This window comes from Radiomyces spectabilis, assembly GCF_025331425.1.
Source record: "Radiomyces spectabilis strain NRRL 2753 chromosome Unknown BYT42scaffold_9, whole genome shotgun sequence".
Classification (NCBI taxonomy): Eukaryota; Fungi; Mucoromycota; class Mucoromycetes; order Mucorales; family Radiomycetaceae; genus Radiomyces; species Radiomyces spectabilis.
Window position 1 is genome coordinate 733943 of NW_026251934.1, and position 23646 is coordinate 757588.

Here is a 23646-nt window from a genome sequence, read left to right on the forward strand (position 1 = left end):
AAAAAAACAATGCAACATTGTTGCGCATGCTATTTGGCATTTTCTTTTTTTTATGCACCTATGATAATCATTTCCAAATTGGCTATAGTGGGCAGAAAAAAGGTATTGGATTATGCAACTTGGTTGACATGGAAATGCGCCTCTTCCTTTGCCACATGAACCTGATTGTTTTTTTTCAAATTGTTCTCTGTTATTTCTATTTTGGGCATGTTGGAAAGTTTGGGCGCGTTCAATCCGAATTAAGCCTCCGCAGTCGAAATTGAACAAACAAGAAAATAAAGAGTCCTGAATTCCCAAACCCGCACACACACACACACGTACAATCATTCACAAACAATGAGTCTTCCTCGTTTACCGGCAGTGCGCGACATTATTAAGCTGTATGGACTCTCTGCAAGATCACAACTGAGTCAGAATTTCATTCTTGATAAAAACATTACAGGTGTGTGCTGTGATCAGTAGTAAAAGTGTGACACCATCGCCTAATTCCCATCGATTCGACAGACAAGATCGTTAGAACCACCGCCATGAATGCCAAAACGCCTTTGGTATTAGAAGTGGGTCCAGGTAAGTTGATGACACACTGAATCGTTGAGGCTGGCTTTTTGGATCTCATTCTGGATGCTCAAAACTAAGGTCCGGGTTTATTAACACGATCTATTCTGGATGCCGATGCGAGGAATGTGGTGGCGGTGGAAAAAGACGACCGATTCATTTCTGCTCTCAAGGTGAACCGCAGTTTTTGCTCGAAAGATGTTTCTTTACAATGGACTAACGTAAAATGATTTTTCCATCAAAAGCAATTGGCAGAATCATCCGGTGATCGATTAAAGGTATCTGGCATGAATGAAAATTTTTGTGTGAAAGAGAAAAAAGAAAGAGTTACTGATCGTCTCTTGAATCGGAATAGGTGTTACAAGGAAATATGCTGACGATACCCGACGAAGAGATCCTATCAGCTGCAAAACTCGGACCAGCCAATCCGATGGATTCCACCGACCCGATTCATATTATTGGCAATTTGCCCTTCAATGTAGCCTCGCCATTATTGATTCAATGGCTACACAAACTTGCTGGCAGACAAGGGCTTTTTGGCCTCGGAGATGCGTCTGTCTGGATGACACTCATGTTTCAAAAAGAAGTCGGTCAAGTACGTAAAACATGCGAATTCTAATATAAAGATGGTTTGTTTTGATCTCTAACCGCTATTCTCCCTTTTTAAAGCGATTATCGGCCGAAGTTTCTACGCAGCATCGAGGACGATTAGCTGTCATGACGCAAAGCCTCTGTCAAGTTAAAACGGTCTACACTGTTCCATCGACGGTGTTTGTTCCACAGCCAAAGGTAAGGGTGTCCTTCACAGTGGGAACAGTTTTTATGCAAAGACAGTCTTATGAACCATGATCATTTCTCGCCTAGGTGGACGCAAGTGTGGTTCAACTTGTACCTAAACCGGCTTTCCACATTGGTGATACCGCAGGTAAAATATATTCATGGATAAGTGCGAAGTCATTTGGATCGTTATCAAACCATCTTACCATGATGGGTATTCTAGGCGTGTATCTTACCCTCGAGAATATATTGCGCTATTTCTTTACCAAGCGTCGCAAGACGGTCGGCCACATTTTGAATCGATTAAGCAAAGAGATGCCTAGAGCCAAAGAAGCCATTGCAGAAGCCGAAGTGGGATTAGACAAGAAAGCACGTCCAGAAGATATTTCCACCGACCAATTCTGTCAGATGGCCATGATTTTCCACCGACAAAACATTGTTGATCTACCCCTGTGAGTTTCGTGAACCATTGAAATTTCATCATGCATCTTGTATATAGATTCCATTTTTATTGCATTTTTTCTATAGAATACAACTTTTTACCTACAGCAAATCATCTCTTTAGATTGGATCGTAGTTGATTTACTGCGAGCATTAACATGAATTTTTATATAAGGTCTTTGCTCCAAAAATTTTAGCGAGATGCTGTCGGTGAACAGAAAGCATGAATATCGCCACCAAACTCAGAAGAAAGAAGAATCGTCCATTTTTAATGATGAAGCACATCCTATCCAGACTTTTGATATGGATGATGCGGCCCCGATTGGATACTTTTTGAGCGTGGGTGGGAACTGTAATGCTGTGTTCATGGTGGCGTGTGCGGCTCAATGGATTGAGATATTACGGTTCTGATTGGTGGGCAGTCACCTGAAAGCGGTGCGATTTCCAGCCCACTGTTCTTGGAACTTTGGTGATTCCATGAGCTACCCATATTCACTGCCAACCACGGGCTCGCTATCGTTCAAGGATTTCTTGGAAGATACAGGCTCGTACTCTGCCGAAGTCACCGATGCTACCGCTCAGCGAGGCAGAGTTCGCATCGCTCTCAAAGAATTCAAAAAGGAGACCCCCGGTTCCCGAGATTACCGTCTTATACTCAATGTAAATGGGTCTTGTTACCGTCTGTTTTTTACCCCAATGAACTGTGTTCCGTACTCAATGGCGAACATGATTAGACTATTGAAGACTATCTACCCTATCTGGTTGCGGTGACAAACTGTCTCGAGTCGGGCGAGTTAAAGTTGGCCAAAAATATTGGTAAGTTACTCACGCACCACCGTATGTTATCAGGTGTGTCCTGATGCAGTTCTGCATTACTAGAAACATCGTGGCGATCGACCCTCAGTGATCATATCATTCATACCGGCAGCAATGCACCACGAATTGTTGGTGCTGATATTCATTATGAACTTACATTTGTACTGATGACTTATGCTTATGCTTCCTCAATGTATGCCAACGATCGCTTGCGCACCGTGCAAGAGAATTCCGACACCGCCTCCAATCCATACAATAAGGTACCGTTTGGCCGCAATGTCAGAGTATATATATAGAAAACAATGGCTAAAACAATTGGGTGTATGGGGATTGAACCAGGTCGCTGATGCCCTGAATACTGCGGCGAGTATTTTCCACTACATCGCCAACGACGTGATACCCAAATGGCGACCAACCTCGGAAAGTCGACCCATAGAAACCATTAGAGAATTGCCCGTGGCCTTATCAAAGTACGGCAAAAGACGGACATGCGACGCAGTGTTTAGTAGAAACTCACTCAATGCTTTTTTTTTGTTTCTTTTTGTTTCCTGATAGAATGGCCCTGGCGGATGCACAAGCAGTTGCCATTACGAAGGCACTATCGACGGGCAATTTATCCAAATCCTTGGTAGCTAAACTGTACATCGGTATCGCAGGGCAGTATGAAATGGCCCACGGCCTGATTTCCTCCATGACCGCCACTCAGGAGGTCTCCAGCGATTTAAAGAAATATTTGTTGGATGGAGCCCAATTCTACAAAGTAAGCAGGACATTGCGACAAGTAAATTGGACCGCGACAATTTACCATTTCATGCTTTAGGCCATGGCAAAAAAATTCCTTGCACTTGATGCAAATGATAACCAGTAGGTTATAGGTTGGCTAAGTTTATTGCATCAATGTCAGTGTTAGTTAACTTGTGTGTGGCTCGACAGAAAATTGGGCGATGCTGTAGGGTTTCTGAGAGACAGTAAAGCGGATTTACGGGCGATCCAGCACTCCAGTATCTCGAAGCCTCACGTTCGCAAATCCTCTGTAGCCGCCCGTGCCGTCAAGGAAGAAGAAGCCGTGACGGAATTGTTGCAGAAATTCACCATGATCAATGATACGGTAGGTCGTCGCCCTCGTGTCCCCCTCCCCTCCCAAAAAAAAAAGTGTGCATCATCTTTTTTTGTTGCTTTTACTCACATTGCAAAAAACCCGGTGCGGTATTGTAGATTGCGTATCAGGCTGTCCCATCTCGTCAAGAGTTGCAACGCCTGATTCCTACCGGTCGCGGTGTGCTGGAAATGAAGCGTTATACCCTTCCCGCTCCGGCTTTTGGATCCAGTCACGAAGATGCCACGAACGCAAGCCAATCTTACGCCCGTTCCGGTGCTTACTACTAATTGCCCCAGACTTTCTCTTGCAATATGAAATCTGCCAGCCCAGCTCGGTAGATGAATTAATAAATAACCAAGCGTTCATAAGCATACTACTGTATCTTCCGTGTAGGATCATGCAACAATTTTATTCAAGTCAGTTCGAGCAGGGCTGCAAGGGTACGAACAGTGTTTTCAATGAATTTAATATACAATTCCGGTAATAAGCCATTAGTTGGCAGAAGGCGATAAGGGAGAAAGATAAATCACTCAGCACACGCTCGTTGATCGTAAAAAATGGAACTGGGAGAAAAAAGTCGGAAATAAATATTTTACTGCTCAATTAGGCTTTTTTTCCCATCGTGTAGGTATCAAATAAACAAAACGTTGCATGATTTCACTCGTACCACAATCCACAACCATTCGGGCGGATTACCGCTTTTTGTTGTGGTTGGCTGGATTGATTTCCATTGAATTTCGTATTCATTTATTTTTTCTCGAACGATAAAATATCAAAAAGCCAGCTCGGGAAGCCCGGCATGACAATCTCCAGTGTTATGGCAACAGAGGACAACAAACTCTTGTTGTCATTGTATTTTTCCCGGCTTTTTGTGGGTCAACCAACTGTAATTCAACAAACAGTCCACGCTACGACGTTTTTTACATCCAATCATAAAGTAGCAACGGGCCGAAGATCCATACGACGTCAACATGAAACCCATTTGTCGGACTGGATATAAAAAAAAAGCTGGCCATTCAATCACTATGCCAGAAAAAATAAAAAAATAAAACGAGATAAAGGGTCGTGTTCCATTTATTTGTGTGCTGGTGTTTGTTCTTTTCCTTTTCTTTTTTCTCCTCTACTTGTATCTTTTTCACCATGTCGAAGCAGAGAGTCGCCATCATCGGTTCTGGCAACTGGTAAATCTTTTATATATATTTCAGAAAATTACGGATGGGGATACTCACTTACGATTTGCAGGGGATCATGCATTGCCAAAGTATGTGCAGAAAATGCACGCAAATACAGTGGTGTTTTTGAAGAAGAAGTGCGAATGTGGGTTTTCCAAGAAGAAGTCGATGGAAAGCTGTTGACGGACATTATCAATGAAAAGCATGAAAATGTTCGTTACTTGCCCGGTGTTAAACTCCCTTCCAATATCAAAGCCGTTCCCGACGTTCGCGAAGCCGCAGCAGGCGCCAACGTACTGGTGTTTGTATTGCCGCATCAAGTAAGCTAAACCGCTTCCTCTGTTTTTATTTTTTTTCTTGTGTGTTGTCATGCTCACATAGCTGTGGTCTATAGTTTGTCTACAGCACGTGTGAAAAGCTCAAAGATGTTATCGACAAGGATTGCAAGGGTATTTCATTGATCAAGGTAGCTGAGTTTGAAATGATGGCCTATTCCACAGATAACGATCTCAATGCGATCGATAAAAAAAATGAACATTTTGATTCACTGATTTTTTTTTTTTCATTTGAATAGGGACTGGATTTTAGGGATAATAGTCTGCATATTATTTCGGAAGGCATTGAAAAGATTCTGGGGATCAGTTGCGCAGCACTGTCAGGGGCCAATTTGGCACCTGAAGTGGCCGAAGAAAAGTTTGGTGAGACCACCATCGCATGCAAAGATATGGATGATGGTCCGCTCTTTATGAAGGTGGGTTTATTTTCAAGGGGATGAAGAGAAGGGTCCATGAACTCACCCATCTTCTTTTTTCGGTAGTTATTCCATACACCCTATTTCGATGTGACCATTATTGGCGACTGGCGTGGTCTTGAAGTGTGTGGTGCTTTAAAGAATATCATTGCTATTGGTGCAGGCATCTGTGATGGATTGAACTATGGCAACAATACCAAGGCTGCAGTGGTTCGTCGTGGATTGATTGAAATGCGCAGATTTGGCAAAACGTTTTTTGGTGGTGTTCACACTGAAACGTTTTTCGAATCGTGCGGTGTGGCTGATCTGATCGTTACTTGTTCGGGTGGAAGAAATCGAAAGGTAGCAGCGGCATTTATCAACTCTCACAAATCAATTGACCAAGTGGAAAAGGAAATGCTCAATGGCCAGAAACTGCAAGGCACTACCACGGCTCAGGAAGTCTACCACTTTTTGAGCGCGCGACAAAAGACTGATGATTTCCCCCTGATGACCGCCATCTATCGTATAGTCTACGAAAATGCCCCACCAGAAACCATTGCCACCAACCTACGCACTCACGTCGATCTCTGAGCCTGAGATCGGCGAACTTTTTCATCTCCGTTGTTACAACATCTTTTTTTTTTGTATGTTACATTTAAAACTTTTTTGATATCTTAACTAGTGACTAGTGGCGAGTACTGTTGTTGTTCGCATATTCTCTGCAAATCAGCAATGTTTTTTCAAGAAAATAAACATGCATTCCTCGTTCCACATCACGAGCCATCATGGATAATCTGTCGTCGGGGTAACGGATTTGCCGCATGCTTGAATGGGATCACCCTTTAGAGACGAAGACAAAAATCCTCAAAATGGTGTCCCATTTACTGAGGTAGTTTCTCTCATCTTCGATAAAACATCATTCTGCTTTCATTTAACGATACAATTTTGCACGGGTCATCAACTCCACCACCATTGATGCAATTGGCCATATTCTTACTGACGCTTGCTGATGGTCGAGAAGGGTGGTTGAACTTTGTCCCCATGGTCCAATGGCTAGTCTGAACAGATGCGAATATATAAATCCGTCATTATGAGATAACAGGAATACAGTGTTTTATTAAGCCATGCAATGATGAATGAAAAAGATTATAAGAAACAGACGCTTTGATGACAAACTCAACCCTCACCAAAAAAAAAAAAAAAGAAAGATAAGGAAAGAAAAGAAAAAGTGAAGCTACAAATCTAAAGAATAAATAAAATAAAAATATCTTTCTTGATATAAGGCCGACTTCCAACTATTATGTAGAGTAGCAAGTCAGCGCCATCAAGGTTAGGGTAGAAGCCAAGACGATACAGAATGATCTCGATGCCTGTGCCAGTGTGGTAGTCATAAACACTACGTCGATCAAATCAACGTTGCTGCTTATCGCTTTCCAACGAAATGGTCCTGTCCCAGCCTCATTTTCCATCTATGGCAGGGCCTGAGCACAAAGATGTGACCGATCATTTCCTCATGCCGCACGCCCGTGCTGATATACTGAACCTTGGTCCAGTCGCATATGGCCTGCCGGGAACGATGAACCACAGCTGTAGAAGTGACACACACACAGATCAGACTTGGGCGGTGCTGGTATCCGGTTACGGTAGGTAGCAAAGGGGCGTGCTGCCTACTAAGGTTGGCAAGTCAGGCGGGAGTTTAAAGGGTGCCCGGTTGCCTTCCAGTTCACCATCCTACTTTCCCATAACTGATTTCTCCACCAGACGGGAGCGGAATAGCCAATATGCACCTTAAGGATGGTCGCAGAAAGCAGCACCACGGCACGGGAAGTCCTTACATCACCTCGAGCCAATTGGTCCAACCATCCAACCCAAAGTCTGTGCCAACAAGTCGGTGTAGGGAGATGTGTGGCAATGCGCGCATGAATTGCTCACGTTACACGGTGACTCTTCCATCTAGTCAGCCGCCTCTCCTCGTATGGATAGCCTCATCCCGCCATTTGACGTCCTCGCACGTGCAGGAATAAGCCCCCTGCCTAACCTGGCTTGTCAGGGTCCGCATTACACCATGTAACTTGGGAAAATTCGGCCTATGGAGATCATCCAATCGAACCCGGCATTGCTACCAAGAAAGTGGCAAAGGGAAAAAATGGAGAAAATAACAGTCCCGCTGCAGAGCCAGCCAGCACATCCAGCGAATTAGAATGCACTTTCCTATCGTCTCCTGCGCGGCCTCAAAATCCTCCCGCCTTACCTATCTTCTGTCCTCGAGAGGTGGGGGAAGGAGATCGTATCGTTTCGTCTCGTGTTATTGTTGGGTCGTTGGGCGTCGTTGTCGGAGCGGAATCTGGGAAAAAGACCATTGAAATCCAGCCGTGAGGGATCGGTTACACAAACTTCAGAGCCAAAATTCAAGACTTTGCGCTCACCCTCAGCGAAACTCACCGGAAAAGTGGTCATAAAGCAAAAGAGAAGAAAAAAAGGGAAGAAGAAAATGTCGCCTTGTTTTTATACAATTCCTGTAATTACCTAAAATGGAAACCTGTTGCTGTCGAGGAATGAATTCCGATGTTACACATTAGGCTCTGAGCGCTGGTCTCGTCGTCCAACCGAACCGCTTCACATTATGCATATAGCTTTGATCACACAAAATAAATGTATTATAAACGTCAACGCAGTAAATATTAACAGCATTTTATTTGCTTAATTTAGGGGTCCCATAATATTGTTGATATGAACTATAATGACGAGCCGATCGTCAGTAATTTTTGAATGGCTTCCAAAAATGTCTTTTGTATGTGCTTACCGGTATAACGTCGGCCAGACTGACCATGACGACGATTACTATGACATTTCTTAAGATGAACCGTCACTCTCACGTTGTTACTGTCGACTGTTCAACGGTCTAACGACGTTTCCCAAGCTATTGCGTAGAAACAGCTCTGATGTCTCTTCTTGGCAACTGTCATTACCACTTGACCCGCCATCATCCTCTCCTGACTTCCCCTTCAGTTACGCCATTGCCACGCACCAGTGGTCAAAAACACTTGCCTTCGAGCCACCGCGCTGAATACCCTGTTTCTCTCTCTCTCTCTCTCTCTCTCTCTCTCTCTCTCTCTCTCTCTCTATCTCTCTATCTATCTATCTATCTATCTATCTATCTATCTATCTCTCTCTCTCCCTACGTCCAGCTATTCACCGCCCACAGGTGGGATACCATCCACACGAACCATGGATCCCTCAAAGGCATTGTTTCTCGGACGAGATTATATCGATCACGTACACGGAGAAGGCAAGAAAGATGAGGCTTTGGAGTATTGGCAGCTCACAATGCCGAAAGCGAAGCGAAGCTTCAAAGCTCGACTGTTTAAACGATTGCTGGTCAAAATAAGAGAGGGGACGTGTTCCAGCCGACGCCGAATCTACTTTTTATCAGAGGACGAAACTGCCTAGTGCATACTCGCCGCCTTTCCGGTGACAATGCAGGCAAGGTCAGCGGTTTGTCAAAAAAATTGTGCAAAATCCTCAAGCGAGCAGAAATTGAAAGGCGCTTGGTATGGACCAGAGTCGATTAATACAACACTCTCATGAAAGAAAAATCATGGAATGTCACGGCAATTCTTCTTCTAGGTTGTCCCTTTTGCAGAAGAGAAGAATTGACGAATCTAACAAATAGGCAAGTCCACAAGATTCTCCATTGCCGTCAGACGTTCTGGAACCGACACGTTTAATGTCGCCTCGGACATGCGATCGATTGTTCTGGAAGAGATTGTAGGACGTGGAAGACCAGCCGCACCGCAAGCGATCACCAGCATGAAGAATGGACTTTGCTTCTTTTTGGGTGCCTAGATATATCGGCAAGCCTAACCCCGGTTTTATTTGCATCAGATACAGGTGAGACAAAACAGGCACATGGTTAAAGATCGCATCATTTTTAGATTGTGCGAATGGATAAAGAATTTCACCAGCCTTGAAACTTCATGAGGAAACCATTCGACATTTTTCAACGGGCGCAAACCCAAAAAAAATAAAACGAATTTCCTGTTTTGGAAATTTAGCAGAAAGTGGCTTGGTTGAACTACTCCATTTTGGCAAAGAGATACAAGAAGCACCTTAACCAATCATAAAAATCGGGGGAAACGGATTCTACGCAAGATCCCAATTGGGGTGGTATCCATAACATGAACAAGGTTTACTGCAAAATAGTACCGTTCGGGTTTTACAAAAAAAGTGCGCAACCTCCCCCCTTTGACCTTGTCATTGTACACTTGTTTTTTCTCCACGCTTCTCCTCAGGGTGACTGGGCTGCCATATCAATGGTTACTACGCACCTGTTGCCAAGGAAATAAGGAAGAAGACTAATGTTATCAATCACCTACTACTACATCATAGCATGGTTTAGTCGCATTGATGAGTTCATGTCAGTATCTAACTTATACTTTCTGGTTTTAGATCGGGATAATAAGGGATGATGATGTAGTGTATTTGATTTGCTTTGATGCCATTTTTCACAGGGAATTAAAAAAACAAAAAATTGACAGCGGGAAAACATGTCGCTTCGGCAAAAGAAAAAAAAATTGCTTTTTCATTGAATCTCCGTACCTTTTTTTTTTTTAATTTTGGTTGAAAAAAAAAAAAAGCGCTTGTTTATCTTAAATTTTAGTTTGTCTTCTTCCTCGTCCGTCCTTTTTTCTTTTCCCCCATGTCAGCGAAAGGTATAGAGGCTTCTCCTGCCAAGGAAAAGGAATTGGCCGTATTACCTCCTCCTTCTGCCTTATTCGGTTCATCCTACTTTTATCCTCCTTCTACCTCCAATGGACATGGATACACAAATGACAACGCCGCCGGGGCTCCAGTCATGGGCTCACCGAATGCCAGGCCAATGTATATCTTGCCACCTCCTTCGTCTTTGCCCGGTTATCATTTGCCACCGCCCCATCAGCCACCCATGCAATATGTCTATCCATCCCCACACATGCCTTCCTCCAACGATACCTACAAATCTTCTGAACCACCTTACAACATGTATTATTATCATCATCATCATCAGCAGCAGCAGCAGCATCAAGCGCCTCCTCCCCCTCCACCACCGGCTCCTCTACCTCCCGTCGCCGCCGCCTCTTCATCATCGGCGTCGCCGTCCACAAGAGAGGAGATCATTAGTACTTCTGCTGGAAAGAGAGAACTGGAATCGTCGTCGTCGTCGTCCGAAAAACCAAAACGGAAACGCCGTATGGCCGACACTAAAAGGAAACCAGGTCGTCCAATCCAGCAAAGTCCGCCTTCGACGCCACCTGCCAATTATCATTATGAAGTCATTGAACTGCAGCAGAAAAAGAAACCTTCAAAGAAACAGCAACGCAAAGAGAACGAAGCTGTGAGTGCGGCCGCGGCGACATTGGCCTCGTTTGCCAACAGTAATTTCGATGCTTCGACGCCTCCTTCCACCCCACCTTTCATGGACGAATGTGAAGACTTGGAAGAAGCGGCATGTGTCGGTCAAGGTGAACTTGAATGCGATCAATGCGGCAACACGTACCAACATCTCAACTGTCTACAACGTCACCGTTGGGAACATGCCGACGGATGGAAAGAAATTCAGGGCCGTCTCGGTATGAGCAAACAACAGCAAGTTCAACTTTTAGAGGTATGTTTGGTTCTATCCTACCTAATAAATGGTGGTACCTGACCACCCGAAAGAAACCGCCCCCCCCCCCAAAAAAAGTTTATTCGTACTGATTCTGGTATTGGTTTTTTTTTTCTTTATCTCCACTTTAGGCTGCCCAAATTCTTATGGATATTGCACGGTGTGGTATGCGTATGAGAGTCGTCAACTGAGTGTGTCTATTTTTCCAATGAAAATTGGATTTCCCTCCTCTTTCTTTCCCTCCCCACCCCCCATTTCCCTGAAAAAATAAGAAAAAAAAGAAAAACTCTATATACAAAAAAGTTATTCCACAGAATAATGATCCCTCATTATTTTTCTCTGCATGTAAATAGTCTCTTGGCGGTTTCTCCAAACCAATTCAAATGTCATTCCTATAAAAACAATAAAAAAACCGCTTTGTATCATCCTACACAGTCAATTCAACATAGGATGGTTGAAACTGTCTTGATCATTGTTGCCATGGTGAAAAAGGTTGCAAAAACGGGGAAAAATGTGGTTCTATTTATCCGCATCTGTCACTTTATTTCCATTTTTTTCGATCTTGCAGTTTTCTCTCACTTTTTTTTTGAGATGGTTTCCAAATATGGAACAGTAATACGAATCACCTGTTGCCGGGTTGAACACCGCTGATGATCGTTTGATGAAGGCAATTTCGTCGCTGTTTTTGTTTTACAGAGTGGACACAAAACGTGGGCATCTTCTTATTGGCCACTCCGACCCGACATGATTGTACAGAGTACAAAAAAAAAACGCACATCGTATGACGCATCAATAAATGGTACAAAATGAAAAGAATATAGAATACAAGAAAAAAAAATGGGGTTGGAAAAAGGGCTTGTTCTTCTTGTTCACGGGGCGACTGCCATGGCCAACAGATCATTGGTCCATTGTTCACGAACGTCGAACCAACTATCATCCATCACAAGCGTGTGTCTTTCCAGATTGACAAGAGCACCCGCCAAATGACGTTCAGATACAGTGGTGGCCACCATGGATAACCATGTTTCACGCGCATCGATCCACGTTTCCGTCACCGCCGTCCACAACAGTGCCATTTCCAACTGCACCAACTGATACGCCACTTGCTCAATGCTCTGAGGCTCTCTTTCCACCCAATCGGATCGTTTCGCCAGCCATCGAGGCGATTTATGTCGGTTAGGGATATGGTTCTCGAATTCACGAAGCTTTTGCGTCAAGATCTTGATATTGCCGAGAATCGATGTTTCGTAAGACGGCGGGGCATCGCCTTCGGAAATAGGATGACGTTCCGTCTCCATGTGACCAACCGTCTCGGATGAAAGTCGTCCATAGGGACTACCTACACGAGCTACACCTGATCGTGCGTCGGGCTCTGAACTAGCCCCTCCTCGTTCGCCCCCTTGCAACGTCGTTGCACCGTTGCTTCGTTCACCGAGTGACAATGAATCCAAACCCGACCGTGATTCATCCCCTTGTCTTCTGTCACTTGCTGCGACATCGCTTGCCGGAGACATTGGGTCAGCTGACTCAAGTCTGGCGGACGAAAGCGACAGTATCAGCCGATCCAGACGGTCCAGTAACTGATCGAATTGACGAGGCTGGGTATTGTCGTGGGTGGCAGGTACATGGACTTTCCACACTGTCGTTGCGTCCTGGTCGACGGATATACGTCTAGGTATCAATTCGGCGAGATCGGCATCGGTATCGAAAGGCACCAAAGTATTGCCCCGTAACAGCGCGGTGGCTGACGGCACAAGCGCCTGAACGTCGCTCCACAGCAACACGGCATGAGGAATGCAACGAACAGCCACTTGAAACAATCGGTTGTTGTATTCAATAGTCTGCCATTGCTTTGAACAATCCAAGCTCATGGACGGGCTTCTAACAAAGAGTTTTTGGCCAAAAAAGAGATGCAAAATGAAAAGATCAGGAGTTTTTTCGCCATTGCCGCTTCTTTTTTGGTTGGTTTCTAAACGCCGCATTTTTTTTTTTTTTTTTTTCCTGAACCCTGTCTTGGATCATGTTGCAGAGTGTTGTGGCCCTCTTTCACCCTTTGTTGCCATGGCATACGAGCGACATATTCTCGACTTGAACTATTCGCTCTTTATGAGCTTGGGAGCCACCACGGTGCTGCGTGATGACTGTGTGATTATCCTCAATCCTCACAATCCTCACCATCAACAGTCGAATGTCGCGTGCCGCCTACGTCTGCAACATCCTCGTCAGGTGTCCAACTTTCTTCGCGAAACAATGACGATTTTCGAGACGGCTGGGGTCACACCTCGTTATTTGGTGGACGTCTTGTCCACGCCCAGCTTTGAAGAGTTGTATACTCAGTTTGAAGCGTCCCGTTTATTCTCACACATGGAACGAAATATCGACATCATCATGGCTTGGACTTATCCCGCAAATAACATAGCCATGCAACGTCCCTTTGTACGCAAGGCTTCCGAACAAGACTGTGCTGGCCTTACTGAATTGATTGCCAAAGCGTATGGCTATGGGGACGATATTAAATGGTTATCCAAGAAACTTCTCATCCAGCTACGAAATCCTACTGTCTTTCCCATTTACGTGATGGAAAGATCAGGACGTTTCGTCAGTTGTGTCATTCTTCATCTTCCTCCCGGCCTGCCTCATTTGGGCCACGTCAATGTCGTGGCCACCGATCCCGACCATCAGAGACATGGATTTGCTGCAGAATGCTTGCAAGTCGCCCTTTCAAACGAAACGAAACCATCACAAAAAGTATATCTTGAAGTTTACGATGAAATTGATCACGCCAAAAGATTGTACGAAAGAGTTGGATTCATCGTCCAGGGACGGATGGAACATTTCATTGCTACGCGATAAAATTGATAAAAAAAAAAAACCTAAAAAACCTTTTTCATTTTGATTTTATAACACTAGACATGATGAATCGTTGGAATGAATGGATTGACAAAAAAAAGTGGGTAGTTCATACATGGAATGATTACTTCTTCAGTAATTGTAACGTTGCTAAATGAATAAATAAAAAACCCAAAGGTCATTCATGTTAGCATGCGAGAAGAAAAAAATAAGAAGCACTTGTTCATCAAGTCAACGTACCTGAAGATCGTGGAAAATATCTTGGAGCTACACATCAAGAAAAAGAATTAGCACTCCTTCATCACAATCAACCAAGCCGTGAATCGCTGAAAGCTTACCTTGCTTGTTGCGTTCTCGGCCAAATCACGCACAGATTCCAGATCGGCTGAGGCTTGACCCATGAACTTTCGCGCAATGAACGCCGCTTGGTCTTGCAACCAGTCGGGATTCTCTGCGCGTGGTCCTTCATCAAGTTCCGGCTCACGTCCAAAATATTGATCCGACGAGATGGCGCGAGCGCCTGAAAATTCTGATAGACGTTGCGATTGCGCGGCCGACACGGCAGGATCGTACTCGTTGCGTCCAAAGAACTGGTCCGACGAAATGGCTTTGGCATTGCCAAACTTTTCACGTGCGGATTGGTATTCTTGTTCTTCCTCCTGCTGTGTTTTGGTAGCTCCAAAGCCGCTGTAGTTGGATGTGGATCGTGACGGTGCATTCACATTTAGACGGGACATACCGAATCCCAACTTTTCATACTCTTCTTCATGACCGCCGCCACGGCTGTCTTGAGGGTTGGTCGCATCTTGATACGCTAATCGAGATGATAGTGACATTTTCTTGGATTCAGTTGCACTTGCGTTGTCGTCGCCTGTTGTCTGAGTCTCCGCTTCCTCTTCATCCTCGTATCCCAATTTGGCCTTTCGTTCACTTTCTTCCTTGGCCTTGGCCTCCGCTTCCTCAAAGTTAAAGTTGACAGGTGCCTTTTTGACACCGAGTTTAGTGGCTTTGGCCCCCAGACGTGATCGATTCATACGTGGTCCAGCCATACGATAACTGCTTGTAGATCCCAGAGACGGACGTGGTGAGGGTAATGCTGATGAAGAAGCGGTGGCCGATGGTGATGAAGCACTCGCTTTTGTGGTGGTGGTGGGGGTAGCGGTAGCGGTAGGGTTAGCGGCGGTAGCCGTGGACGGGGTCGTGGTGGCTGCGCTTGCGGGTGGTGCTGGTGATGTTTCGAAAGTGGCAGTTGCCGTGGCTTCACTGGTAACGGGTTCGACGGGTTCCTCCGCCGCAGGTGTAGATGTTGCTTCGGAAATGGCCTCGACAGGCGCTTCCATATCAATCACAACCGTCGTCGGATTTCTAACCAACAAAATTACATCCAAAAATAGGTACCATCCGTAAGCAAACGATGTATCCATAGCATGGGTGTGGAGTATCGACTTACGTCACGGCATCTTCAGCCGCTCTCTTTTCCAACAGTGCCTTGTACTGTTGTCCAGCTTTGCTCGTATACTTGGCTCTGGCATCGTTGCTACTGGCCATACCACTACCATGCTTTGAAAAATACTCGTTCGCCGCCTGGTTACCGCCCACTTTCATGAGACGAAGCTGATTCCAGTTCCAGGAATCCAACACAGTCGATCTGAAATGGTTACCTCCCATCAGCTTTTTGTTTCCCTCCACTGGTGACACAGTATCATATATCCAAATCCCCATTTTACCTAACAAAACTGATATGCACACCCAAATTGCGGTGAGCCGAAGAGCAATCGGTACAAATAAAAACACCAAAGGAAACAGAGGCCCATCCCGGGTTCTTGGCCTTGCAGTCAAAACATGCCTAACCAATATCAATGACGCTTTAATAAGTCCATGTGACGGGCGGAAGAGAAAAAAAAAAAAAAGGCGGCCACGAAACCAAGAATCTTACTTTATTGTGCCGGTTCTGTTTCAGCTTTTTGAAAATGAGGTCAATTTGCTCCTTGGACGGTTCAGCCATGGCAAGCTACGCGAAAAATGGAGGGAAAGGAAAAGAGTGGAAAAAAAAAACCAAGGGCAAACCCAACGCACAGAAGCCAAGTATTCTAAAATTTGAATCGCCGCCATTGAGACTTTTTTCCTGCCTTTTTAGTGCAACTACCACATTCGGTTATTTTATTGAAAGCAAATCCATCAGCAGCAAAGAAGAGAAAAAGAAAAGATTGAAAGAAAACAATGAGATAGAGAAAAAAAGATATTTGAATAGTTCGTAAATGCGGCGAGAGCTTAGTTTTCTTTGCCAAATCCTTCTAATTTCTTCTCCACTTTGGTTAATATTTCGGCAATGTCCATGACGTTATCAGAGACGAGCTCGTTGCGTGCATCTTCATCCATGCTCGGTTGGTTCATCCATAAGAGACCTTGACTTGTGAGCAAGACGAAACAGCTTTGAATCACATCCAACGTCACGCGAATTCGGCGTTTGATTTCCGTCTTCTTGGTGCTGTTATCGTTGAAGGCGGCCTGCCACTGTTTGACCAGGTTCAACCCCACGTTGATGTTTTCAATGAGCGTACCGAAAGACGCCGCTTCACCTACTGCCACGCGCATATTGGGACTAATGACCACGTTGCCAAATGGCCACTCGGGCTCAGGGGCTCGTAATGTAATGTCGGCTTCCGTTAACTGGATGAGCGCAGACAGGATATTTCGTTGAATCCGCATCGCTTTTTGAATCGTGAGTTGCATCAGTTGACTCGTCTTGGTCTCGCGGACTGAAGTGGAGGGTAAAACGTCTTTGGTGGAGGGCGTGGTAGAGGGAGGGTCGGAAACAGGCACTTGAGCAAGCTGCTTTTCGATCTGGTCAATGGGATACAATTGCGCTTGCATATGAGAAGGATGAGTGAAGAAGTAGAGGTAACGCTGGACCAGCAAAAGAGACCAGTCTTTGTACGCGACAAAGACGTTGGCTGCGTAACTGGCCAGTTTGTCGATATGCTTTGACAGGATGAACATGAGCATGGTAATACGATCAATTTCTTCGAGAAGACACGACGATAACGATTCCGAAGGCGTCAGTCCCAACAACGTATCGTTGGCTCCGTTGGCTTCGTCAAAGGCACGGCCAATTTGACATCCATACGCTTGAACAAATCCCACCACTTGGCGAAGCACCTGTTCGGAATGGCCCAACGTGCGCGCAATGTTGTTCGACACACCCAACATTTGACACCAAATGATGTGAAGTGGATTGCGTTCCACGTACGCCGATCCATTGCTGCTGTTATCGCCAAATCGAATAAACATATCCAAGGTACCTTGTTTCAATTGCTGCGACAATCGATTGTTACAGAACAGATCAATCACACCGTGGCCCACAAGATGATCAGCCGCCGCTTGGATATTCGACAGGGCCAATAAAAAGTAGAGCGCGGTTTCTGCATAAGGGGAAATGCTGAGACTGTGGAATCCCTTGGTAGCGCATGCTTGACTGTAACAAAAAAAAAAAAAAAAAAAAAAAAGAGTTAGCTCTTGAAAGCCGTCGGAGTTGAGAAAGAAGTTAATGGAAAAAAAAGGGCTTTACCTTTCAATTTCAGACACCACGAGGTCGATGCCTCCATGCAACAGTTTGAGCAAGGTCGGCACGGTATCGTTTTTGGCAAACACCGGTAACCATTCCGTGGATGGAAGCGCGTAGTCGGGATTGATCAATTCTTCCAACAGAGCAATCACCACCGTCAAATCTTTCATGTATTCTTCGGCTTCGCCCTGATCGACCTTGGTGGAAGAAGCACCATAAGCCACGATTTCCGTCACAATCACCTTGAAGCTTTCGCAGGAAACATCCAGGATATCCGACAGGTATTTCTTTAAATTGTCCAAATCACTTTTCACCGCATTCGATTCTCGCAATGGACCGTAGGTCCCGCGCAACGTTCGCAGGCAAAGCATCGTCGCTTCCAGTAAAGGACGGTGGCATGTTGTGGCCGGGTTATTCGGCAGACTGTGCATCACGGCAAAATTTTCACGACGCAACAGGGCGCAGAACATGGCCAAAAGCTCAAACGCTTTATCCGCAAATTGGCGTTTCGCTGTTTTGTCCGTGCCTGTAAGGATCGATTGGTTGGATTGAATCCAGTCTTCGGTCAGACCACGGATGAAGTGAATCTGAATGTTGAAGGCCGTGAGCGCTACGCCGTCGTCCCGCTTTTCTTGAATCGCATGTTGAATCAGCGCACTTAGGAATTCCAGTTGGCTGCTTGAACCCGGCGTCGTAGCCTTGCCAGACCACAACAAATCACTGACGTAGCTGGAAGCAATTTCGGTAAACAGTTTGAAAGATCGAAGCAAGATGATTTCCGAATCCACGATGGAGAAATTGTGGTTGGCCGCACACAAGCTGGAAATGAAACGATCCGCCATTTTGCGAACTTCGACCACCGCCAATAATTCGGGGGTCAAGAGAGTGCCGGGCGTCTGGCTGCCATTGTATCGCATCGCCACATCACGGTACAACGATTGGATACGAGCTTCAGCCAATCGCAAATCGTAGAGATACGAATCACCGTATTGGCGTCCTTCGCCAGGCGCGTCATCATCACCAAAGCCTACGGGAGGAATACGACAAAGCAATCGAGATGTATCGGAGATGCCGATCAAACCGACCAACGACTCTGCATTTTGCTGTACGGCCGACACCAGGATGGGCTGGTAACTGTTCTCAATGTACGACGAACGCAGCGCGGCCAGTTTGGACGGTTCGCCCAATTTCGTCAGAAGATTCTTGAGTCCGGCAGGTAGTCGTTCACTGACTTTGGAGGGGCTGGCTTGACGAGAAGCGGTATCCAAACCCGACGTAAGATGCAGTTCAAAGGCAATGATTCTCAACGCCAATGCTTTGCTGACGTGAAGACAGCAAAGACGGCGCACCTTGGCGTCTTGATCGGATACGCTGGGTTCGTACATCGTGTCGGAGTGCTCACCTACAATCGACTGTCGCTTGTGAAAGGTAATGGGATCGGTCGGCTGAGGGACAGGCACGTTGTTGGGATTCAATAAAATCTGTTCCAGAGCATGCCACAAGGCATTGTCGCTGCGTGCACGCTGGACCAGAGCATAGTGATCAAAAGCGGTTTGCCAAAAGGTGGCGAGGAATCGCAACACATTGGACAATACGGTAGGCTTCTCCACCGACAAGGTTTGCCACTCACCAAGGATGTCGACTGCGGCACGAACAGCAGACTCGTTCATCGGTTGGGTGCCCGTGGTATCGTTGGACTGCTTCAAGTGCTGTTCCTGCAAAAGTTTGACGGCCGACTTTGGACTGGGCAGGATGTAATCGCCGCATTCCAAGAAAAGAATGGCCAAGCTGGGCTGCGTTTCCAGTAAAAGAGTGATCATTTGCCAGATGCAAGTCAGCAATCGTTCGTTTTGGGAGGGGTCCTTGGCCAACGTAAGGTAAGCGCGAATGATGTCGTGAGCCTGATCGGTGCCGCCGAGGTACTGAACAAAGTCCGGCGTCACTTTCCACGCCGTGATGGTGCGGCAAAGAAGCGTGATCACGTTGGTGGCGAGAATCGGCAACTTGATTTGGTGACGGTAATGGATGTGTTTGGCCACGCGCAATAAAAAGTCGGGGCTGTTGGTTCCTGTGGTGCGTTCCAGGAGCAATCGTTCCAGAGCGCTCTCGTGCAATTCCGAACCGTTTTGTATCATTTCGACGCGGCGTTGCAATAACAGTTTGACAAAGACAAACGTCAGTTCCGTGAGCTTCTCGGCACCCACGGCTTCCTTGAGTTGACCCGCCTGATACAGTTTGTTGGCCATGGTGGCGCCATCCGAAATGGTATCCAGGAGAGGATTGATATGGTAAGCTCCGCCTTCATACAAGAAATTGCTCATGATGCCATCGCGAAGCCCGCCCAGCGTCAAATGACGATCGCCAGTTTCGAATTCGCGGAAGTACTGCGCCACTTCGATGAGGATGCGTAACACCTTGGCACCAATGATAAATCGTTCCGACAGTTTCTTGTAACGCCAATTGGCATAGCAAGGGAACACGTCCAGCATCAGATAGTATAAGCAAAAGTAGAGTGTTTCCACTTGGTATTGACGATTGGGCGAAAAGTCGCCGAGGTTGCGTTCCACCGGTTGATGAATCCACCAGTTGCGTTGAACATCGCGTACGAGGGCAGTGACGAGATCCAGGAAAGCAATCAGTAACGAGTATCGACCGGTTTTATGCTCCACTTTGGAAACGAGGTGCTGGATTTGAGAGCTGGGATCGGTCGAGATGGAGTAAGCGGTGGAGAACCGGGCGGCCAAATGATGACTTGTGTTGGGTCGAGGAAGAATCGGCGCCGATTGCAGATACACCCAAATCTCGTTGCGATAGTACGGCAACAAAGCCGTCAGACATTGAAGGGTGGCTGTAATGGTCGGCACGGGACACGCCGCCAAGGTACTGCAGTGGGTGAGGATCGAGCACAGAAGCGTGATAAGGACCGGCGGACCGTTGGTTTGCACGGTAGCATTGGCTCGACAGGTTTCTTCGATATGCTGAACCAATGGCGCACTCAAGGTCGGATTGTTCTCCAGCACACGTTGAATCAACTGCAAAATGGTGTCCACGACTTCCAACTTTTGTCCACCCAGCTGATCGTCGAAATCCTCAATATCAATCGAAGACACAATACGTCGCTGATGGATGAAACTCGCCAGCACGGACATGAGTAAATGCCATCCCGAGTATTCCGCGCGCCACTGAATCACACGCTGTTCGTCGGGTGTCGAAAGCAACAATCCCTTGGTTTGCGCGGGGAGCACGAGGCCGGCAATGTTTTCGAATTCGCCCGTGACCCTCAACGCTTGTTCGAGCATGGCCACCGTTGCATCGCCGTTGGATTCCAACTGGATGATGGCGCTGTCTTTGACCATCACGGTCATGGTCGGGATGGTGCAAAGGTATTTGAACACGGCTTCCGACGAAAACTTGCCAATGTCAGACCCATCTTTGGCGCCAGAAAGCGATGACAACATTCGGAGGAGATCGGTAAAGTTGACGGGGAATCGGCCTTTGGCGGTCGATAACAAGGAGCCGGACTCTTCATTGTCAAAGTCTTCACACCAGAAAGTACCGCACAATTCCGATTGGCCATCGTAGAGTTGGCATGTGCAAGTGACCAGACTGTCGTAAGCCTCCGGAGGCAAGAAACAAGGACGACTCACGGAGAAGAACGCTTTTAGCAAATCGCGAATCATGCATCGGTATCCGTAGCTGTTCATATCGTCTTGACTGCATACGTCACTGTTGAGAATCGTCGTCAGGTATTCGAAAATGCCCAGCTTGATGGCTCGGCCCGCATACGCTCGATAGACGTCCGGGGTTTGCACGATGGACACAGTGCGCTGTTCTCCGCTGGATTCGCCCGCACTGAATGCCCGAGCCGAAGGTCGACTGATCAACATATCGGTCGATAGCACGTCTTGTTCGCCATCAATGACTTTTTTGACGTCGGCAAAAGCGGGGGGCCATTCTGTTTCCGGCATGTGTGTATTGATGAAGCTGAGGACGTAGGACCAGGCAAACAGGAAAGGCGCGTGTTGTTTCTGTTCGCCGAGATAAGCGGCGATGCGATTGATTTGGGTCACGGCGGCGGGCGATTCAACGAGTAACTTTTCGGAAGGTGTCTGCGGTAGACCGGCGTCCAATGTGAAGTTGGCAATATTCATCACGGCCAAGGTAACGAGAATGCAGAGATGCGATACTTGATGGCGCAGCAAATCGCCTTCTTTGTCGAGCAAGTAAGCGACGACTTGGTCCATGCCAAAGTTGCTTGCTTCAAATTCCTGAATGAAGGATACAATGCGTTCAGCCGGACACGCCTGGGTGAGGTAATTGAGAAAGACGATTTCCAACAACGCTTTCTGTTCTCTGAGATTCTGGTTGGCCCAAATCGTGGCCAGCAAGGTTTGAGAGTAAAAATTGGATGGAACCGATTGGCGCACCAGTTCCTTTTGCTGATTGAATATGCGTTGAATAAAATCGAGTCCGTCTTTGGTCTCGTTCTGGAGGTTGGCGATTGTATCTTTGGCGATGTGTCGATAAATATGATCTTCTGTGTATGAAATTCGCAGTAACGAGCTGATGCATCGTAAAAGGGATAATCGATCTTGATAGTAAAATTCAATCATGGCCATGATCAATCCTTCATCATCGACTAGTTTGCCGTGACCCGCTCCCGTTGAGGGTGGATCACTGAGTTGATTTCGGTACGCTTCCCACAAGCACGCGGTCTGCACTTCGTTTAATTTTAGCAAGTCACTCAAGGTGACGACAAGATCTTGTTCGTCCTTGTCGAGTTTTATGGTGTGTCCACTGATGGTGACAGTGCCCGATGTCACTTTGCTTCGAGCATTGGAGGAAGGTTCAGTGAATGCGGCGAGACCGAGGGCCAACTGTGAACTCTTCTCTCCGAGTAACGTCTGCAACCGATCCGTCGAGCATTGATCTTGGCCACGTTCAATCGTATCGAAAAGCTTACGATAAGTTCTATGAAAACCGCCATGTTAGTCCATGCGGGCATTGTCGAGTATTCTTATATAAGTTACCCAGCAAATTTCTCGTCCAGGGGTGAGGTCATTGTCGGTTTATGTTGTTATGTGGAATGAACAAAAGATAAAAAAAAAAAAGCTGCGTGAGAACTCTTTCGATACCAAAGTTCTTTTGCAACTTTGACGCAACTTGTGTGTGTTGTTTTTTTTGTCTGTCCAGATAAGAAACTTGGCTGGAGAGATAACACAGTAAAAAAAACGAGAGTTGCTTAAAACGCGTGATGGAAATTTTGTTTTTGTCAAAGACACACAGAAAAGCGACAAACGCCGCAGCATCAACGTCACTTGTGACGGTTTTTTATTTTTGTGGTCAAATCCCAATCGCATCGACGCATAAATTACTCCAGTGGAACATGATATCGTATGGCACATGCATCAAGTCAAAAAACGGCCCTCGGGTTGAAGCCGTAGTATCACCTAAGCCACAGAATATTTACAGAGCATTTTTCTTGCATTATTCCCGGAATGAAAGAAGGGGAGCAGACAATCCAAAGGGAAACATCTCCCAAAATTGCTGAAACAAATGCAAATTTTTTTTGCCTATCATATTTTTTTTTTTCATTTTACCTCAAAACATAATTCATTAACATGTAGTATACCCTTATATGCCCACTTTTTCATAGTCCCAGTGTATTCTTGAGTGAATGAGTGGTTCACGAACTACGGTAGTTTGATTTTGCAGTACTCAGTCTGACAATCCATCGATTGATCAATAAGCTGTACTTGTAAGGTTACTTGATAAAGATTTGGTCAATGGTCCTAGTCACACAAGTTGGACACTCTATCAATCCAATGGTCGCAAACATCGGGCAGGTTGTAAAAAAGCATTTCTATTCTCAGCTTGCTCACACTAGGGTTTAATTCGAGTAAGCAGCGAAACTATGCAGTTTTGACAGGAATCAAAGGCTCCTGTGTAACTGACTGTGATACAACCTGAACTGGGTCCACCGATTGCATATTC

General features: G+C 46.0%; 8 protein-coding genes across 8 annotated transcripts; 5 read left to right on the forward strand and 3 right to left on the reverse strand.

Moving 5' to 3' along the window:
- The first annotated feature begins 292 nt into the window (after positions 1 to 292).
- BYT42DRAFT_576186 (S-adenosyl-L-methionine-dependent methyltransferase) lies at positions 293 to 1950 on the forward strand. Its single transcript, XM_051569028.1, has 8 exons — positions 293 to 442; positions 505 to 567; positions 637 to 728; positions 801 to 833; positions 911 to 1150; positions 1225 to 1344; positions 1420 to 1480; positions 1556 to 1950. Exons 1-8 carry the CDS (start codon positions 337 to 339, stop codon positions 1786 to 1788), a joined length of 948 nt encoding a protein of 315 aa, XP_051421653.1. The 5' UTR covers positions 293 to 336; the 3' UTR covers positions 1789 to 1950.
- A 277-nt stretch (positions 1951 to 2227) lies between these two features.
- On the forward strand, positions 2228 to 4338 carry BYT42DRAFT_576190 (BRO1-like domain-containing protein). The gene is made up of 8 exons (XM_051569029.1): positions 2228 to 2433; positions 2508 to 2589; positions 2653 to 2849; positions 2929 to 3059; positions 3145 to 3349; positions 3410 to 3453; positions 3523 to 3697; positions 3805 to 4338. Exons 1-8 carry the CDS (start codon positions 2251 to 2253, stop codon positions 3973 to 3975), a joined length of 1188 nt encoding a protein of 395 aa, XP_051421654.1. The 5' UTR covers positions 2228 to 2250; the 3' UTR covers positions 3976 to 4338.
- A 342-nt stretch (positions 4339 to 4680) lies between these two features.
- Positions 4681 to 6378, forward strand: BYT42DRAFT_576192 (glycerol-3-phosphate dehydrogenase [NAD+]). The gene is made up of 5 exons (XM_051569030.1): positions 4681 to 4869; positions 4931 to 5180; positions 5255 to 5326; positions 5435 to 5611; positions 5678 to 6378. The coding sequence occupies exons 1-5, from the start codon at positions 4829 to 4831 to the stop codon at positions 6182 to 6184; spliced, it is 1047 nt and encodes a 348-aa protein (XP_051421655.1). The 5' UTR covers positions 4681 to 4828; the 3' UTR covers positions 6185 to 6378.
- Positions 6379 to 10230: 3852 nt separating this feature from the next.
- On the forward strand, positions 10231 to 11767 carry BYT42DRAFT_402763 (uncharacterized protein). Its single transcript, XM_051563406.1, has 2 exons — positions 10231 to 11237; positions 11369 to 11767. The coding sequence occupies exons 1-2, from the start codon at positions 10293 to 10295 to the stop codon at positions 11426 to 11428; spliced, it is 1005 nt and encodes a 334-aa protein (XP_051421656.1). The 5' UTR covers positions 10231 to 10292; the 3' UTR covers positions 11429 to 11767.
- Positions 11768 to 12106: 339 nt separating this feature from the next.
- On the reverse strand, positions 12107 to 13108 carry BYT42DRAFT_615563 (uncharacterized protein; the record flags this gene model as incomplete). The annotated part of the gene is made up of 1 exon (XM_051571971.1): positions 12107 to 13108. One exon carries the CDS (start codon positions 13106 to 13108, stop codon positions 12107 to 12109), a length of 1002 nt encoding a protein of 333 aa, XP_051421657.1.
- Positions 13109 to 13298: 190 nt separating this feature from the next.
- On the forward strand, positions 13299 to 14090 carry BYT42DRAFT_547441 (acyl-CoA N-acyltransferase; the record flags this gene model as incomplete). The annotated part of the gene is made up of 1 exon (XM_051565948.1): positions 13299 to 14090. One exon carries the CDS (start codon positions 13299 to 13301, stop codon positions 14088 to 14090), a length of 792 nt encoding a protein of 263 aa, XP_051421658.1.
- A 129-nt stretch (positions 14091 to 14219) lies between these two features.
- On the reverse strand, positions 14220 to 16092 carry BYT42DRAFT_615565 (uncharacterized protein; the record flags this gene model as incomplete). Its single annotated transcript, XM_051571972.1, has 6 exons — positions 14220 to 14237; positions 14328 to 14354; positions 14426 to 15452; positions 15538 to 15735; positions 15815 to 15933; positions 16024 to 16092. The coding sequence occupies 6 exons, from the start codon at positions 16090 to 16092 to the stop codon at positions 14220 to 14222; spliced, it is 1458 nt and encodes a 485-aa protein (XP_051421659.1).
- Positions 16093 to 16216: 124 nt separating this feature from the next.
- Positions 16217 to 22945, reverse strand: BYT42DRAFT_606321 (nucleoporin subcomplex protein binding to Pom34-domain-containing protein). The gene is made up of 3 exons (XM_051571149.1): positions 22683 to 22945; positions 17656 to 22623; positions 16217 to 17562 (listed from the first exon to the last, which is right to left on the reverse strand). Exons 1-3 carry the CDS (start codon positions 22712 to 22714, stop codon positions 16359 to 16361), a joined length of 6204 nt encoding a protein of 2067 aa, XP_051421660.1. The 5' UTR covers positions 22715 to 22945; the 3' UTR covers positions 16217 to 16358.
- Positions 22946 to 23646: the final 701 nt, after the last annotated feature.

Coding starts and splice junctions, on each gene's coding strand:
- BYT42DRAFT_576186 (XM_051569028.1), top strand. CDS start 337: ATGAGTCTTCCTCGTTTACCGGCAGTGCGCGACATTATTAAGCTGTAT. Junction 568..636: donor GGTATTAGAAGTGGGTCCAG/GTAAGTTGATGA, acceptor CTCAAAACTAAG/GTCCGGGTTTATTAACACGA. Junction 834..910: donor CATCCGGTGATCGATTAAAG/GTATCTGGCATG, acceptor GAATCGGAATAG/GTGTTACAAGGAAATATGCT.
- BYT42DRAFT_576190 (XM_051569029.1), top strand. CDS start 2,251: ATGAGCTACCCATATTCACTGCCAACCACGGGCTCGCTATCGTTCAAG. Junction 2,590..2,652: donor AAAGTTGGCCAAAAATATTG/GTAAGTTACTCA, acceptor CTGCATTACTAG/AAACATCGTGGCGATCGACC. Junction 2,850..2,928: donor CCTCCAATCCATACAATAAG/GTACCGTTTGGC, acceptor GGATTGAACCAG/GTCGCTGATGCCCTGAATAC.
- BYT42DRAFT_576192 (XM_051569030.1), top strand. CDS start 4,829: ATGTCGAAGCAGAGAGTCGCCATCATCGGTTCTGGCAACTG. Junction 5,181..5,254: donor TGTTTGTATTGCCGCATCAA/GTAAGCTAAACC, acceptor TGTGGTCTATAG/TTTGTCTACAGCACGTGTGA. Junction 5,612..5,677: donor ATGGTCCGCTCTTTATGAAG/GTGGGTTTATTT, acceptor TTTTTTCGGTAG/TTATTCCATACACCCTATTT.
- BYT42DRAFT_402763 (XM_051563406.1), top strand. CDS start 10,293: ATGTCAGCGAAAGGTATAGAGGCTTCTCCTGCCAAGGAAAAGGAATTG. Junction 11,238..11,368: donor AGCAAGTTCAACTTTTAGAG/GTATGTTTGGTT, acceptor TCTCCACTTTAG/GCTGCCCAAATTCTTATGGA.
- BYT42DRAFT_606321 (XM_051571149.1), bottom strand. CDS start 22,714: ATGACCTCACCCCTGGACGAGAAATTTGCTGG. Junction 22,624..22,682: donor CTGGACGAGAAATTTGCTGG/GTAACTTATATA, acceptor CGGTTTTCATAG/AACTTATCGTAAGCTTTTCG. Junction 17,563..17,655: donor GTGGTGTCTGAAATTGAAAG/GTAAAGCCCTTT, acceptor TTTTTGTTACAG/TCAAGCATGCGCTACCAAGG.